This window comes from Plecotus auritus, assembly GCF_963455305.1.
Source record: "Plecotus auritus genome assembly, chromosome: 3".
Classification (NCBI taxonomy): Eukaryota; Metazoa; Chordata; class Mammalia; order Chiroptera; family Vespertilionidae; genus Plecotus; species Plecotus auritus.
In genome coordinates this window covers 132,581,454-132,598,291 of record NC_137772.1, presented here as the reverse complement: position 1 = coordinate 132,598,291, position 16,838 = coordinate 132,581,454, and the positions used below count along the sequence as shown (strand labels likewise).

Genomic DNA, 16,838 nt, shown 5'->3' with positions numbered 1-16,838 from the left:
CAACTGGGTAAATGGGTAACCTTGCTCACTGCCGTCAAGTTTCAAAAGAACATGGTTGGAAAAGCACAGGCCTTTGCTGCTCTGGGAAATAACACATGCCTGCGGGCTGTTAGGTCAGAGCCCGTCACAGGCAGCTTTGCCCCTGCCCTCCTGCCCCTGCCCTCGGCCAGGGCACAGGCAGATGGGCTCTCTGCCTGGTCTTCCTTGTCCCCGGGTCTAGGGAGAGATCTGGGTTCTCCCTGCCCAGGGAATGTGAAGCTGATGGTCAGCGGGACTCTCCGAGGGACAGGGCAGTGATGGCAGTCTTCCCTGCGCTGGCTGTGGGGGAAGAAAGGGGGCGATGGAAGGCTCTCTGTGATCACACATACTAGTCCCTAGAGTCGGGAGCCCACGCGGGCCAGCTTCTCCCAGGACCCTGCTCATTTCCTGCTCCACCAGAGCCCACCTAGGGGGCCGCAAGGCCTGAGAGAAGCCTGGGGCGGGGAGGGGGCTGAGGGCAGATGGGCGATGTGGAAGCCGCTGGACCCCAGTCCATCCCAACACCTCCTAACAAGAATCCCCCAGGCAACCGCACAGCTGCCCCTCACTCCAACTGAATTCGCTCTGTGTGCTGTTAATTGAAGAAAGGCCAAGTACCAAACAAAGACGCTGCCGCACAGGGCTTCTGGGGAGCCCAGCCCACGGCGGCTGGGAGAGAGCGAGCCTGGGAATAGAGGGGGCGCGGAGGGGAGGGTGGGCGCCGGGAAGAGGGGCGGGGCGGGCAGAGGCGCGGGCCGGCCGGAAGGGCCAAGGGCTCCAGCGAGCGCACCGCCTTCACCCAGACCCTCTCCGGGTGGGAGGTCAGGAGCGCAGCGGGCGGGCGGGCGGGCGGGCGGGCAGGGGGCGGCCCTCTGAGCCTCCGTTCCACCTCCAGGCTCCACTCCCCTGGCTGCGAACCGAGCCCTGTGCCCCATGGCGGGTAAGTGCAGTGCACCGGGCTCCGGAGGGCCCGCGGGGCTGGGGCGCACGGGGAGGAGGGTGTCCCCTTGAGGCCCGCGGGTCGCGGGGAGGAAGCGCTCCACTTTCGCTGTCTTGTCCCCCGCTCTCCCCCCAACCCCCAGAGCTGGACGGCAGAGGGCCTTGGCGGGCAGAGGCAAGCTGACTTATGGTTAGAAGTGGGGCAGGAATCCTGGGGACATTCAGGATGGATGTGTGTAAGCACTGGTGTCTGTACGGGGTCCCCAGCATTTGTGCCCAGAAATGTGCTCCTGATTTCTTCACGCGGGTCTTGGGAGAGCTCTGGGCCTGTCAGTGCCCTGTGCTGCCCAGCTTGCTCAGTGCATGGCTGCTCCTCTTCAAATTGCCATTCTCTTTGTCCACCCTGAATTCCAGTCGCTGGCTCTTAACAGTGAGGTGACAGGTCCAGCGTGATCCTAACTAAAATTTTGCAGTCCTTGGCTCTGTTCCCCATGCAGAGCAGGGTTTGCTAAATGCCAGCAGCTGGTGCGCCTCCTGTGTGTCCAGGGCTGTCCTCAGCACCTGCCTGCGGGTGCGGGGCTGTGCACAGTCCCATGGGCGCAGCGGTGTACTGGGGAACATGGTGCAGCAGACCCTTTCACTGTGCTTGCCTGCCTGTGTAGTTGATTAGTTCGGTATGGAAACAAGGAAGGTGTGGAAGGTTCTAGAGTGTATTGTTTTCACCAGTGATATGTGCAGTGTTCACATGCATAAACAGGCTGGGAAATATGAAAGGGAGGAGGGCTCAGTTGGGTTGGACAGGAGAACATCTCAACTGGGTCAGAGTCGCCGAGTGTGCAGGAGTAGGTGCCCCAGAGGCCTCCAGCAGGTTGGCACGCGTGGTGAGGCAGGTATGGCTGGAGAGGAGAGGCAGCTTTGGAAAAACTCCTTTGTATACTCTAGGGCAGAGGGTAAAGAGAACGAAGGTGGTGTTAGGCCAGAGCGGATGGTCCGTGTTTAAATTGTGGGTAGCTGGATTCCAGTGGAAAGAATCTGAAGGTGGAGTCCGGAGACCTGAGTCTGAATCAAAAGTTAAAGGTTGTTACTTGGTCAGTGCGGTGTTCCCTGCACAGGTCACTCTGGGGTTCAGTTGTTTCCAGTGCAAAACTAGTAACCACTGCCCTTCCTGCCTCATGAGGTGCCAGTTAGCTGATGCCTGGAAAGTGCTTTGACAGCAGGAAGGCTCTCAGGGCAAAGGGGGAGTTCTGGGCCCACAGGTGCCACCGGGGAGGTCTGGGCAACACTTGGGGGCCGGGAGCTGTTTAGTTTGTGGGTCAAAGAGGGAGCCATTTGCATGCTGCTCCCTGTGATATTCAGCGTCATGGGGATGTCTGCCTCGAACCACTCTGACTGTGACACCCTTGCAGCCAGTGGTGCGGTGGTTTGTGTGAATGCCCCTGCAGCACAGGCCCAACCTGGCGTGGGTGGCCTTTGAGTCAGAGCCCTGGAGCAGCATGACTTCCAGGGAGCCTTCCTCCAGTTGAGCCGGGAGGCTTTTAGAGGGCAAACTTTTTGACTCGAGGGCCACAATGGGTTCTTAAACTGGACTGGAGGGCCGGAACAAAAGCATGGATGGAGTGTTTGTGTGAACTAATATAAATTCAAAATAAAGGAGCAGAGGGGAGAGCAAGAGAACCGGATAGAACAGCCGGATCAGGCCCGCGGGCCGTAGTTTGCCCACGGCTGCTTTAGACCCTCCGTCTCACTTGTGCCATCTGCCAACAATGGAAGCAGCAAGGAGCATTTTCCAGTTTGCAGCCAGGGAGACAGGAGAGGAGGACGCTTTCCCAACCAGGCCAGGGGTCAGGGAGGACTGCTGCAGGGCGCTGTCTTCTGGGTTTCAGAGCCCCAGCTGTAACAGGCTGAGGAGGGCAGGGAGGGGGTCAAGATTCATGACAGACAGCCCAAAACACCAGGATGTGGTTGGTGGTTTGTCAGCCCTTGGATGTCACCAGTCACCTCGACTTCTTTGAGTGCAGCAGCTATTTGGTAAACATTGTGAAAGGAAAGAGCTCTGGCAGGAGGCCTGGAGACCCGGGGTCAAGTCCCAGCTCAGCCTCCTCCCCATGTGTGATCTAGGACAGTCACTCGCCTCTTCGAGGCCACTTCCCTACTGGTCAGAATCAGGCCTTCTTCCAGGTCGTCCTTCTGCTCTCAGCTCATGTCTCACATCCCCAGAGAACCATTCCTAATCCCCTGTCTGAAGCAGCCACCGCCTGGCCCAATCATAGCGCCTGATCTACTTGCTTCGCAGCACTTACCACCATCTGAACTCCTGTCTGCCCGTTGCACCACACTGTGAGCTTCTGCAGAGAGGCCCTCCCTCTCCTGTTACCTGCTAGCTCACCAGTACCCAGCACACAGTAGGTACTTGAGAAAGGTTGGGTTAGCAAGTGAGGGAATAACTTAGTATGGGGGAATGACTATATGGTTTTCAAATTGTGCTCCTAGGAGCTTCTGAGGAAGAAGCAAGCCCTATAGGCCCAGCCCTGGGGGCACCAACTGCTCAGGGTTCATTTGAATTGTGGGTTGGCTTCCAAGTAGGATTTCCTTTGACGAAAGCATCTTCCCACTATAAACTAGAACACCATTGTATCAGAAGACTCATGGGGCCTTTTCAATGCCAAGTTGAAATAATAGGGCACACTGGGCCCTCAAGGAGGACCAAAGGCAGCCATTCAGACTCGACGTGGTTATCCCACAGACCATTTCTGCTCAGCTACGGAATTCATCGTATGGGTGTGTTTTTTTAAACTGGTGGAATTCCCTGGATTTTTGGTCAAGGTTAATGTGAAAATTATTTTGCACACAGTATAGCAATGTGGGAAACTTTGGAGCCCGTGTGAGACAAGCACTAGACCAAGAGGACACACTGAATAGCCACAAAGTAGTTTAGCCACATGCTGATAGACTGGAGCTGCCTATGCAGGGTGATGTCTGTCATCGCCCTCCCTTGGGTGTGTTCCCAGGCAAACTGCCCGGATGTGCCTCCTGCCCAGGAGGTGTCCACTCGGCATCGTTTTTCTTGAGTAGTTGGCAGTGGAGAGGAGCCCTCCACTCTGAGTGATTTCTAAGGGCAGCAGCGCAATGGCTCGCCCTGACCCACATTTACAGAAGCCACGTCAGCTCCATGTGAAACATCTGTCATGTGTCTCTTCCTATAAATACATTTACAGACAGCGGTGCGGCTCCTGTGTCCAGCACTGTACCCAGGTTTGGGGCGCAATATGCATTTACCACCACCTTTACTAAACCCATGGGAGTTAGTATATCCCATGTGTACTATAATATAGAGTTATACGGCACAGCACATTATTTACTAGTTACATAATGTCTATATTAGCAGTATGCCCACGGGCGGAGAAGGAGGTCTGGCTGTCTCGCTGGGTTGTTAGGTGGTTGGTGAGGAGGGGCCTTCGGAGAGAAGTGCAGAGAAGAGATGGGTACAGATCAGAATCTCGTTCACTCCTTTGGACACTGACTCTACTGCTTGTACATGTCCCTGCTGTGGCTGACGCTTATACTTACAAGACAGCACACCACAGAGCAGACCTGGGCAGAGGTGTTCATCTACACGGAGTCACCACTTGCCTGCTAAAAGCCTGACCCTTCAGGCCTCAGAAATACATAAGGACCCGGTCCCTGACCTCGAGCACCTATTGTTGAGGGATTAAACTCACTCCCAGGAAGAGATGGGAACACAGCTGGCGCTCAGAGACGGCGGGGAAAACAAGTGCCAGCCCAGGGCAGACAGCCCACCCCAGAGCCCGGCTCTGCCCCTTCCTCCTGCGTGACCTCACTAAGCCCCAGTTCCTCATCCTGTAAACAGAGGAAATGATCCGTGACTCCTAGCCTGCTGTACAGAAGCCTGAGTCAGGCCTAGAAAGCGCAACGTAGTAGAGGGCATGGAGCACCGAAGTGTCTGATGACGACAGTGGACAGTTGGGAAAAGGGCTCATGGTGGGAAGGGTCCTTGCCCGTGGTAACCACTGTGCAATTGTATCGGAACACAGGTCTCCCCTGTCGGTCGGTGTCAGGGGTGCATGGTCTCCTGCTGGTTATGCCCCCAAGCCAGCCAGGCACCCCTTTTCTTTTTCGGGTTCCTTTCCAGTGCTCAGCTTAGGGGAGGAATGCAGCTGTATCTGAACAGCTTCTCCCTCCTGTTTTCACTGCCCCTGGATATGCATATAGCCCTTCTTCAAGGCTCAGGGAGCTTTACTGTAAAGGCCGTGAACTCAAGAATTGAGGCAGTTTCAGGGGTTCAGGAAATGGTGAGGGAAATCGCTCTGCTGGCGCCCAGTCTGTTTTGAAGTAGTTCCCTGCTCCTCTTTGATGGTAGAGGGAGTAATCAGCAGTGGCTCTCAGCTTGTCCTGACTTAGGGATTCTTCTTTATTTTTTTATCACTGACCTCATGTTTTGAAACATTTTTGTCAGCCAAACTTTAATGTAAATGAAAAGTTGTTTCTCCAGCTGAAAAAAATTAATCAAAGACCATGTCACTGATAGTGAAGTCACTGCTTGCTGTCCACTTTCTGCTTTCTATCACTTACTGTTTTAAATGGGATTCTGTGCTCCTGTGGCATCCTGAACGCAAATAAATGAGGCAGCACAGAACAGGGCACGCATACTGTGGCTCTCCCTCTCTCGTACCCGTGCCCACTGAGATGCCCTCAGCCAGGCATTAACCCACCAAGGCCCTTCAGAAGGCAGCTACCACTTTCTGATCACACTGAGCAGATACTAAGGGCTTTTAACTTTTCCAGTTTCAAGCAAATATTAGGAAACAAGTACAGCAAGTTCTCGGTAGGTTCCGAGACTGTAAGCGAAACGACTCATAGTGAAATCAGTTTTACCACCGCTAATTGTTATAAACAGGAGTGAAGTTCCTATGGGACTCGTCAACTTCATAACGAACATTGAGGGAAACGTTTATTTGAGGATCTGCTGTTCCAGTACCGTGGGCTCAGAAAGGGGGTGGGAGGAAGCCCCTCGTCGTTTTATAATGTATGAAGGAAAACTGTTAGAAGAAGCCACAATTACTTTAATTTCTCTAAAATAATCTACATCCTACCTTAGTTTCAATTATTGTTTAAATAATGCTAATTGTGGATAGCTCTTTTCATCATTAAATTTGATAATTCATGACTGGCTATTTTCCAGGAGTTCAACAACTGTTTTTCTGTGACTTGCGAGCTAATATTACACTTTTAAAAGGTTGAAACAAATAAAGAAAGAAGAATATGCAGCAGAGACCACATGGGCTGCAAGCCTGAAATATTTGCCAACTAGTCTTTTATAGAAAGTGGGCTGAGCCCTAATCCACCCAGGGTCAGCCTGCGGTTGTCGATGATGACAGCTCAGCAACCCCACGGCACTCAACAGGGCACAGTGGTCAGAGGGAAACTCAGCCTCGAGCCACGGTCTCTGGTGCCGCCCGCTACAGCCCAATTGAATTCACCTGGGGTGCAGCCTGAGCCCCACCCCCCAGTGGACCCAGGGCAGCTAAGGTTGAGAAGCACTGCCCTAAAGCAGCAGTTCTCTGAGTGAGGTCCTGCAGGTTCAACCACCCCCAGCTGGTTAGAAATACAGATCTCAGGCCCATCCCCACCTGCTAACTCAGAAACTCCAATGGGGCTGGGCACAGGGGGCAGCACCTGTGTTTATTTGGTTTTGTTTTGTTTTATTTATTTCAGAGAGGCAGGGAGAGGGAGAGAGAGATAGAAACATCAATGATGAGAGAGAATCATTGACCCACTGCCTCCTGCACACCTCCTACTGGGGATCGAGCCCAAAACCTGGCATGTGCCCTGACCAGGAATCAAACCAGGACCTTCTGGTTTACCTGGTTCATAGGTAGATGCTCAACCACTGAGTCACGCCAGCTGGGCAGCATCTGTATTCTAACAAACATTCCAGGATTCTGCTGTATTTCAAGTGTAATAACAGTACTCCTAGGCTTGGCCTTTCAAACCTAAACCTGCTCACAGATGGGCTGGTGGGGAGAGCAGGCGCAAAGGGGAAAGTTGGCAAGGGGACCAGAAGGCCTGACACCTTCATTGTTATTTTACACCCAGCCGAGGCCCTGGGAGGTGAAATGAGCTGCAGGACTCAGGACTAGAATAGCATCACCACCAACAGTCATGAACTCTTCTCTCATAAGAGTTACCATTAATAAAAATGTTAGCTTTGCACTCTTCATTACTACATATATGTTTATCTTTAGTGTGTCAACTTATAGAAGGTAACTATTGCTAAACACAGGGGTTTAAGTACAACTTCTGAACTAGCCTGACATAATGTAAGTAAACATCATACGTGCCTGGGAAGTAGGAAAGCTATGCTGCTGACCTTCACCTCATAATTGATGGGTGAATTCTGTTCTCCAACCATCGCCCCCCAACACCCCAGGAAGAACAGATTCCCACAGGGTATTTTGCCCCCATTGCCTGCCCTCTAATAACATAGCATGTGCAGCATTTATAAGAATGTAAGAGGATTTAAGACCTACTGATGGCCTACTATGTGCTGGACATTTTGTGAGGTTTTAACATACATTATCTCCTATAATAGTCACAACCCTATGAAATCAGTGCTATTATCCCCATTTTACAGTTGTGGATGATGAGGCACAGAGAGATTAAAGACCTTCCCCAGACCCCACAGCTAACAAACAGCAGAGCTGAGATTCAAACTCAAGGAGGTTTGGCCTCAAAACTGGTGGGGGTGGAGGTGGGGAAGCTTCCTCATGATCAGTTCAATAAATCTAAACTGGTTGACCTTGTGAACATGTTAAGCAATGATCCCCAGCTCTCCCAAGGCTTGCCCAGTGTCCTGTGTGTCCTTGGCAGGGTGTGAGCCACACCATCCAAAGGCTGGGTTGCTGTGCACCATCTTAGAACGAATTCAAGGACCAGAGGCACCAGAGGCATGGGGCAGTCAGAGGTAAAGATCCCCTCTGAGTTGCCAAGAACAGTTGCTACACACAGAGCTGCCTGAGCCTTTAAATACATCCCTTCTCATTTTGGAAATTAGCAGCCAAAGTGGTATATAAATATTACACATTATCATCACCATCAATAACAAGGCATCCTTTTAGAGCTCTTTACATCTCCAACGCTCCATAAACTCATTAGCTCCCGATGTCCTCATATTGTTGGCCTTGATTACAACCAGAGGCAGTGGGAGCCCTGAGATCATGACTGCCAGCAGCACTGTGAGTCTGAAGTCCCCCCAAACCCAGGAGGTGGGAGCTGGGGCCAGAGATAAGGGTTTGAGTCACAGCTCTTCTCAGCCTTGCTCCGTGAGAGCAGAGAAATGACATTCGCCCTCTGGGTCTCTCCAGCCAACATATGGGAATGGACTGATTCCAAATGTTCTGTCTGCTTCTTTAAATCTGGAACATATAGACGGCTTTCCAAAGAAACAATGGGTAGTGATGTTCATGCTGATGATGTAATTAGTACATGGTTAGGGAGCCACTGTGGGCAGCATCTGCAATGTCCTGATGCCAAGACTGTTTCTATAATGTCCTCCCTCTATAACTCATGGAACTGAAGTTGTTCCTTGTTTAGAAATAATTAAGGTAATAGTGCGGGGTTATTGGTTAGTTGCCATGTGAGTACGTTATTTCCTTGCCCAGAAGGTCAAGTATCTTTAAAAATACAATTATCTGTGTGTTTGGCTCTGTAGCAGGGAGAAGATGCTAATACTTTCCAAGGGGGTTTCTAAGTCCCCAGAGCCGTGGTCGGCAAACTGCGGCTCGCGAGCCACATGCGGCTCTTTGGCCCCTTGAGTGTGGCTCTTCCACAAAATACCATGGCCTGGGCGAGTCTATTTTGAAGAAGTGGCGTTAGAAGAGGTTTAAGTTTAAAAAATTTGGCTCTCAAAAGAAATTTCAGTTGTACTGTTGATATTTGGCTCTGTTAACTAATGAGTTTGCCGACCACTGCCCCAGAGAATGTGTTTTCACAAACCTGAGAAGAAGAAACACGGTTTATTTATCTTAGCAGCTTCCAAACTCTGTTCAATAAATTGCATCCCCTCCTGGACTTAAGACCTAACAGATTTACATCCAAGTCCCAAAGTGAAAATTGGAATTTAAATTTGGATGCATGAGTGTCCTCTCCCTCACGCTCACACACACATGCACAGGACTGTAGTCCGTGTGCTGAGGTAGGAAGCAAGCGGAACCAGGGGTCTGCACACCCGGACACCTGGCTTCCAGTCCTGCTCTGCCTCCGAGCCTGAGCCCACAACATGGCCCTTCTCTTGGGAATTGATGGTCTGGGCCTGGTCGGTACCAGCCAAAAGGAAGCCTGAACCTTTTCATGGAGAGTTTAACGCCCTGTGGACATCTGCAAAAACCTATGGAGCCCCAGCACATAAATGGTAACATTTTTCATACATTTTCAGGGGCCCTAAGCTTTAAACCTTTCAGAGGAAATGGTCTTTTAGGCTCACTGCTAAGGTGTCCTGCTCCAGAGACAAGACAGGCACTATTTTGAAAGCAAATGAGAAATTGTACACATTTTTTCATTTCCTGCTTCCTGGAAGGAGTGGCCGTGCCTTTCTGATTCCCAGCAAGCAGGTTGTGAATATGCTTAAGCACAAATTAATGTGCACTCTAATGAAGGCTCCTGTGGGGGCGGGGGGGGGGGCGGGTGGTGGTGCTCCCACACGAAGCACTGCTCCTCCTGCCTGGCTGGCGCCTGCCCTCATCCCCCATGGAGCCTGCTGCTGCTGGTGTGCTGGGCACGCAGGTTGTGTGGTCAACCAGCACTTACTGGCCTTCACGGTCACTTTCTGGGAGTCCTTGCCCTCTTATGTTAGATGACTCACCCAAAGTCACACAGCTGGTAAGGGTGACAGCTTTTCCCTCATATAGGTTCACTCCCAGCTCACTCTGACTCCTCCTCCCCACTCCCCCGTCCTTGCAGGGATGGTGGCAGGAGAAAAGCCCCCTCCAGCCTGCATTTAGGATTGTGCATCAGCCACCCTATAAGGACCTCTTCCCCGAAGCTCATGGGTGTCCTTTATGCTCCAGCAGCACCATTTCCCAGGCAGCTCCCAGAAATTGCTGCATCAAGCAGACAGTTGCTGTACTGTGGACCTGGGGAGGGGCTGCTCTGAGGAGTTTGTACTCAGCTGGGATCCTGCCCTGGGAGTGGGGGCAGTGTTGCTGGGCTCCTGTATCTGAGGACCTGGGTCCCCTGGGTCAAGCTCATGGTGAGTCCTTGTTGAGCCTGAAAGCTGGGATCATTGTTGATCTAGGGCCTGGAGTGCCTCCCACATCCTCTGGACTGCTTTGAGGAGCCTTCCTTTCTCACATGTACACACCAGTGACCACACACCCTGGCCCTTCAGAACAGATGACCCTTGGGCCCCAGCCCCAGCCTGAGTCCTGAATCCAAGCTTCGGGGGAGGGGTGGGCCTGGGCCCAGAGTGTCTCCTGCATCTGCCTGGCTCACTGGGGGACTGTGGTGTTTGAAGCTTTTCCCTCCACTCTCAGAGTCATGGGTACGCAGCCTCTCGGCCTTCTATAATTTCTGCAAGGCACTAGCATGCCACTGTTGGCTGATTACCCGGGAAGCCAGGCGGCGGGCGGGGTGGGAGGGGTGGGGGCGGGCAGTGGCAGAGTGGCAGGGAAGACCTGCTTCCACCCTGACTGCACCGGAAAGGGCTGGAGCAGAACCGCCTAGACAGGGTGCCCCTGACTGGCCTCCTCCTCAGGGCCTCTGTGCAGTTAGCAGCCTTTTGCCTTGGTGTGGTCACGTGGACTCAGACCCTGAGGTCCTGTGCAGCTTCCAAAGACACAGCCCAGTTTCCCTGGCTGAGCACGGGGTCTGGAAAGCTGTTGTCCACAGTGTGAGTCGAACATGCTAGGAGCTGCCTTGGGAGGAAGGTGGGAGCTGGGACCAGACCACATGCCCCCGTGTTCCCTGGCCCTGGCCGAGGGCACAGAGCAGGCTCAGCTGTGCCAGAACTCCCTGGACAGAGGTGGTTCTCATCATAAACTGGGAGCTGGGCACTGACCAGAGAAGCCTGATGCAATGACAGAACCTGGAGGGCAGCCCAGCCTCCTGCACTGGCCTGGCAGCAGCCAAACTGGACATGTTCCTAGGAGGCAGACGGGCACCAGGAACCCGGGCAGGATGGTCTGCCAGACAATGTGAAGTCAGGGGCAGCTCCTCTGGAGCAGCACAGGGAGTGGCTGTGGGTGGACTTGCATTCCAGACAGGCGGCGTGTCCTTGAGTAAGTTTCCTTATCTGTGACGGGATCCTAAGAGTACCCACCTCTTACTTATTGTCAGAACTACTATAATAATTCTATCATTATTACTTTAATTATTCTCATTATTATTCTCATCATTGGTGCAAATAACCAGTGAGCTAAAGCCTGGAGAGGACAGAAATAGCAAACCACGTGTCAGCATGCAGGGGTTGCTGCCATTCCCGGGCAGTGGGAGGGGCACGGCTCTGCCCACTTGCCCAGGGCAGATGCCATGTTCAAAAAATGAGTCGGTCCTTGGCTGGGTAGCTCAGTTGGTTAGAGCATCGTCCCGATATGCCAAGGTTGCAGGTTCAATGCCGAGTCAGGGCACATACAAGAAATAACCAATGAATGCATAAATAAGTGGAACAAAAAATCTCTCCTCTCCCCTCTCGTCCCTCTCCCCCATCCCTCTCTCAAGTCAATAAACATATCCTCATGTGAGCATCAAAAAATATATGTGAAAGAATATACTGGTAGAATATCGCTTTCTCATTGTGTCGATAAATAAATTGAGGCTCAGAGAGGGTCAGTGACTTGCCCAAGGTGCTGGCAAGTAGAGAGGGAAGTCCTGAATCAGACCCCCTGACCCCTAGGCCTCTGCCTGTCGCACCGTCTGCCTGCCGATGCACCCCGTCTGTTGGTGGCTTCCTCAGCATCACTTTGGCAATTCCTCTCCTTGGGAACCATGGAAGGGAAGACGGCCCTCAGTGCTTTTCCCTCATCTGGGTCCCAGGAGCACACACGTGCCCCCCTTGCCTTGGGGTGAGGACCAAGCAGCTCCCACCTGGACAGGGCCTTATGCTTGTGTCTCCACATGGGTGATGAAAAGAGCAGGTCTTCCTCGGTGGAAATTATAGATCCATTCATTCAAGAAGATGGGGGAAATTATCCTATAGATCCATCTCTGAGTGTGGGAAAAATTATAGACTGTATTCTCTATAATTATGCTGGTTTAGCAGGAGAAGTTAAGTATATTAGGCAATGCATTCTTTTTTAAAGATGTTTTTGAGACCCAGTTTGTCAAAATGAAAACCCCATGCTCTTAGCTACTTGTTAGGCGGCCATGTGCCCAACTACAACTTCATTATAATGGAGAAAGGGAAGAACAACTTTTGGTAAATCACTAGCAGTCTCAGCTATACCTTATGAGCCAAACTTAAGTTTTAATGCACCTCCCATCCGCTAGAAAAATGGGGAGGATATCTACCTTCTGATCTCAGTTAATGCTTATATATTTAAAATAATCCATCAGCTTTTTTATCAAGTGTACCAGCCCCCAAATGTCTGCCCACCCTCACTGGGTTTGGGCAGCCCAACCTGTGAACACCCTCCTTACCTTCTCATCACTGAATATTGTGCTGCCCAGTCCCTGCTTGGCAACTTCCAAAAAAAGCCAGAGTTTCACCCAGCTAACCCCATCAGAAGAAAGGCACCCAGGCCCAGTAGGGAGGATAGGTGGTAAGGCTTCTGGTTTACCGGAAATGAGAGAGAGAGAAGGAAAACAGCTTGTTAAGTTAGCAGCTGTGCACACCTCTATAGACTATGCCCTGCACAATTCGGGGCACAGCTGTGCACAATTCCAAGGGCAGCCAATCACATCAGAGTGTACAGCGCCCCTGGAGTTGAGTGATGTGACAACACCATCTTTGTCTCATCCCCATGTGCCACCTCTCTGCTGAACCTGAACACCTGGGCTCTGGGACCTTCCTGCTGCTGCTGCTCCTTGCCTTGCAGATCCTGAGCTCAGCCTGAATGGGCCACCACTGAAGCCTCCATCCTTGCTGTGAGAGGTTTCTCAGGAGCATTCAGTGCTCTAAGAACCTCTCCTGGGCAGCGAAACCAACTCTAGATGGAAATGACTTCTCTCCTCAAATCCTGCTAAAAGACAGACCGGCAAGGCGTTGATTAGGACATTGCGACACCAGGGCTTCATCCCTGGGTCTGCCAGAGGAGCTCAGACTCCTCAAGTATAAAATAGAGGTGAAACCACCTGCCTCACTGAGTCACTGAGACACTAAATGAGACACCTGGCCTAATGAGGCCTCACCTTTATTCACTGGCTGACACTGCATGGTGATGGGGTGTCCAACTGCCAGCCAGAGTCTGAGAGAGGCTCTGGGGCCAGAGATTGATTGTCAGGACCCTAACACAGCTTGTCTCCGTGACTAGGAAATCAAATGTTTCTGGAACAGAGGCAGAATGACCTGCCTCCCTTGGATCCGGCGTTTGTTTATTCAATTAGCTATTTCCAGATCCAGCACGCACACACACTCCGTCTCTCACAGCTCTGCAGCCCGTCATGCTGAGCATCTGCAGGAGGAGGGGGAGGAGGCCACTGTGTGTCTCAGCACTGAGATCCACTGGGGTGGCTCCTGGCTTTCCCGGCCTCTGTTGGGAGCCATCTTTAAGGGCTAGAGCAAAGGTGGGAAAAGAGGATGTGGGGCTTGGAGAAGGGGCAGATGCATGTTCATTGTCAATGCCTGTCGAAGCTGCCCCCCCGGGTGGTTTCTTCAAAAGTCTGACTCTAGGAAGCACCTGACTGTCCTGTTCCCATTTGTGCCTCATTGTTTATTTCCACAAGGATTTTCTAGTTTGGCGTACCAGGGACAGAGGTCCGTGTTTCTCACCTGAGGCCGGAATTGAAAGACAAAGAAAATGGGTGGACAAGGCAGAGAAAGCTCTGGGAGAAAACGTTAAGAGGATCTTCCTGGGCTGCCTGTGCAAGGCTTCCTGGAGGCCCTGCTGGTGGCATTGCTGGTGCCCCTGCCAAATCGTCCACACAGAACCATGCTCCACCTTCCCTAAATTCAGGCTGCAGAAGTGATACGTTTGCCTTGTCTCCTTTTGATCACCTTTAATTAACTTAGGTGTCCCAGGGACAACTCTTAAAGAGGCAGGTGCTTTCACATGGCTCGTTAGTGCACGTGTTCATCAGTTCATTCATTCACTCAACATCTGATACCTATGCACCCAAAGCTGTGGTGGATGTCCACTTTTCAGAACTAAGCTCATGTTTTAGCAAGTAATATAGTTATGGCAAATGCTTTAGGCCCGTGGTCGGCAAACTGCGGCTCTCGAGCCACATGCAGCTTTTTGGCCCCTTGAGTGTGGCTCTTCCACAAAATACCATGGCCTGGACTAGTCTATTTTGAAGAAGTGGCATTAGAAGAAGTTTAAGTTTAAAAAATTTGGCTCTCAAAAGAAATTTCAATTGTTGTACTGTTGATATTTGGTTCTGTTGACTAATGAGTTTGCCGACCACTGCTTTAGGCTTAATTAATGGGGGTGTTGGTGACCCTCTGTGTAAGAGCAGGAAGTGGGTTGCAGAAACCTACAGCATATAGAGGGGAGGTGGGGCAGAAAGATGCAGAGGCTGAGGAATACTGAATATCGTGACAAGCAGTATAACATAGTGGTGAAGAGCCAGGATGGGACATCCAAACCAGGATACTTTTTAAGTGAAAAGGGTCACCACAATAATCATGCCAAGACAGTAGGTTTAACTGGAGAAACTAGCATTGTGGCCAAACTGGAACACATGGTCCCCTGCGGGGAGTCCACTTTGAAACCAGACTGCCTGACTCCAAATCCTGCCTTGCTTACTAATAGCGTGGCAAACTCTATAAACTGTCTCCCTTTCCTCGTCTGTAACGTGGGGGTGGTGGCCATGCCTGTTCATGGGTTATGGTAAGGATTAAAGGAGTAATAATACTTACAAAGTGCTTAGAACCATATATACCTGACACAAGGCACATGATCAATAAGTATTAGCCATTGTTATTCCTAGGCACATGATAATGTACACAGAGCCTTAGATGATGCAGAAGTTGTCAGAAATTACTATGCCAGCTCTAAGTCCTAAAAGGGAGCCATGTCTTTACCCAACCCAGCAAGAGAGGTAGAGTTACTCCAGTTTTGTAGATGAGAGAAACTGAGGCCCAGAGTCACAGAGCAAGTTAGAAACAGAAGTGGGACCAGGACCCAGGACTCTGGGTGCAAGCCCAGTCCTCCTTAAGTCAAAGTGGGGAAAAGGAGTAGGTAAGGCTGACATTTAACATCGTCTGGCTTAATGACCACCTTAGCCCAACTCTGATGGCAGAGGCCCTCAGATGCAGCCGCAGGGAGTCCCACCTACCCAACCAAGGGTTCCCAGGATGCAGCCCTGCCGTTGAGCACCTCCCCGCAGCCCCACTGCTCCTTTTGCAGTGCCTTGCTGTGTTGAGATGCAGTGCTTAATGTTCACTATAACTCTTGCCTTTAACCTCTTTTTAAATCTATTTTTCTTCAGTACGAATATCTGTTTTAATAACATGATTAATAAAACTGGAGAATAAACATTCTTTTCAATTCACATGACATATTCACTAGAAGAAACTATTTTCTGAGGCATAAAGCAAGTCTCAACAAATTTCAAATGACTGAAATCATATAGAGCATATTCTTCAGCAATAGTAGAATCAAACCAGAAATCAGCAAGAAAAAGCAAACTGAAACATTTCCAAAATGTTTGAAAATTAAGCAATTCACATATAATCTTAGATAAAAAAATAAATTGCAGTAAGAATTAGAAAATACTTTGAAACGAATAGTGAAAATACAACAAAACAAAATGTTTAGAAAGCAGCCAAAGCAGTACTCACAGGGAAATATATAGCCTTAAAATACATACATTAACTTTGAAAAAGATCATCAAGCCGTACACTTAAGATTTCTATACTTTACTGTGTGTTTATTAAATTTTGAAAGGTTAGAAAATCATGAAATTATCTGATTTAAATCACACTAAAATACAAATGAGTGATAACATTCAGTTATGTCTACCTTTCAAGAAAGATTTATCTAACTAAAGTGATTTTTGTCACACTTTCAAGCAAAATGCCATTAAAAACTGGAAAATTCCAGGTAGTCAATGCATGAGAGTTTAGAAGCCTTTCAAATAGACCTTGAGCCAACCTATCAAAAAATTACATTTTGGGGGATACTTTAGGTGAAATAGAGCCTAGAAAGTAAGATGATGATAAATGAAAAAGAAAAAGTAGCCGGAACTGGTTTGGCTCAGTGGATAGAGCGTCGGCCTGCGGACTGAGGGGTCCCGGGTTCGATTCCGGTCAAGGGCATATACCTTGGTTGCGGGCACATCCTCAGTGGGAGGTGTGCGGGAGGCAGCTGATGGATGTTTCTCTCTCATCGATGTTTCTAGCTCTCTATCCCCCTCCCTTCCTCTCCGTGAAATATCAATAAAATATATTTTTTTAAAAAAAAAGAAAAAGAAAAAGTAGACTAGGAAAAATAATGGTTCAAATATAGGTTCAGACTTAAACATGGTGAGTAGGAACCCAGGGAGCTCTTTTCTGGTGTCTCCTGCACTGTTTCCAGAATGACCTTGGAAAAGATCCCCTTCAACTCTCAGTTGCTTTTCAATATGTAATCTCAAATTTATTTCTCTATAATTTTATAGAAAATACTAGAGGCCCGGTGCATGAAATTTGTAAACTGGCCAGGGAGTGGGGGGGGGGGGGGAATTAAATAAGAGGGAAATCAGGACAAAGAAGGACGAGGCTGTCTGCA

At 50.2% G+C, this 16,838-nt stretch overlaps 1 protein-coding gene across 3 annotated transcripts in view; it reads left to right on the top strand.

Moving 5' to 3' along the window:
• The first annotated feature begins 863 nt into the window (after positions 1-863).
• Positions 864-16,838, top strand: part of TSPAN11 (tetraspanin 11) — a 68,131-nt gene continuing 52,156 nt past the window's right edge. For all 3 annotated transcript variants that reach the window (XR_013960188.1, XM_080661345.1, XM_080661346.1), the window contains exon 1: positions 864-958. Coding sequence is in view for 2 of the 3 variants with exons in the window: in XM_080661345.1 (XP_080517471.1) it covers positions 952-958 (7 nt within the window). In the remaining variant the exon portion in view is untranslated. The remainder of the gene's footprint in view (positions 959-16,838) is intronic.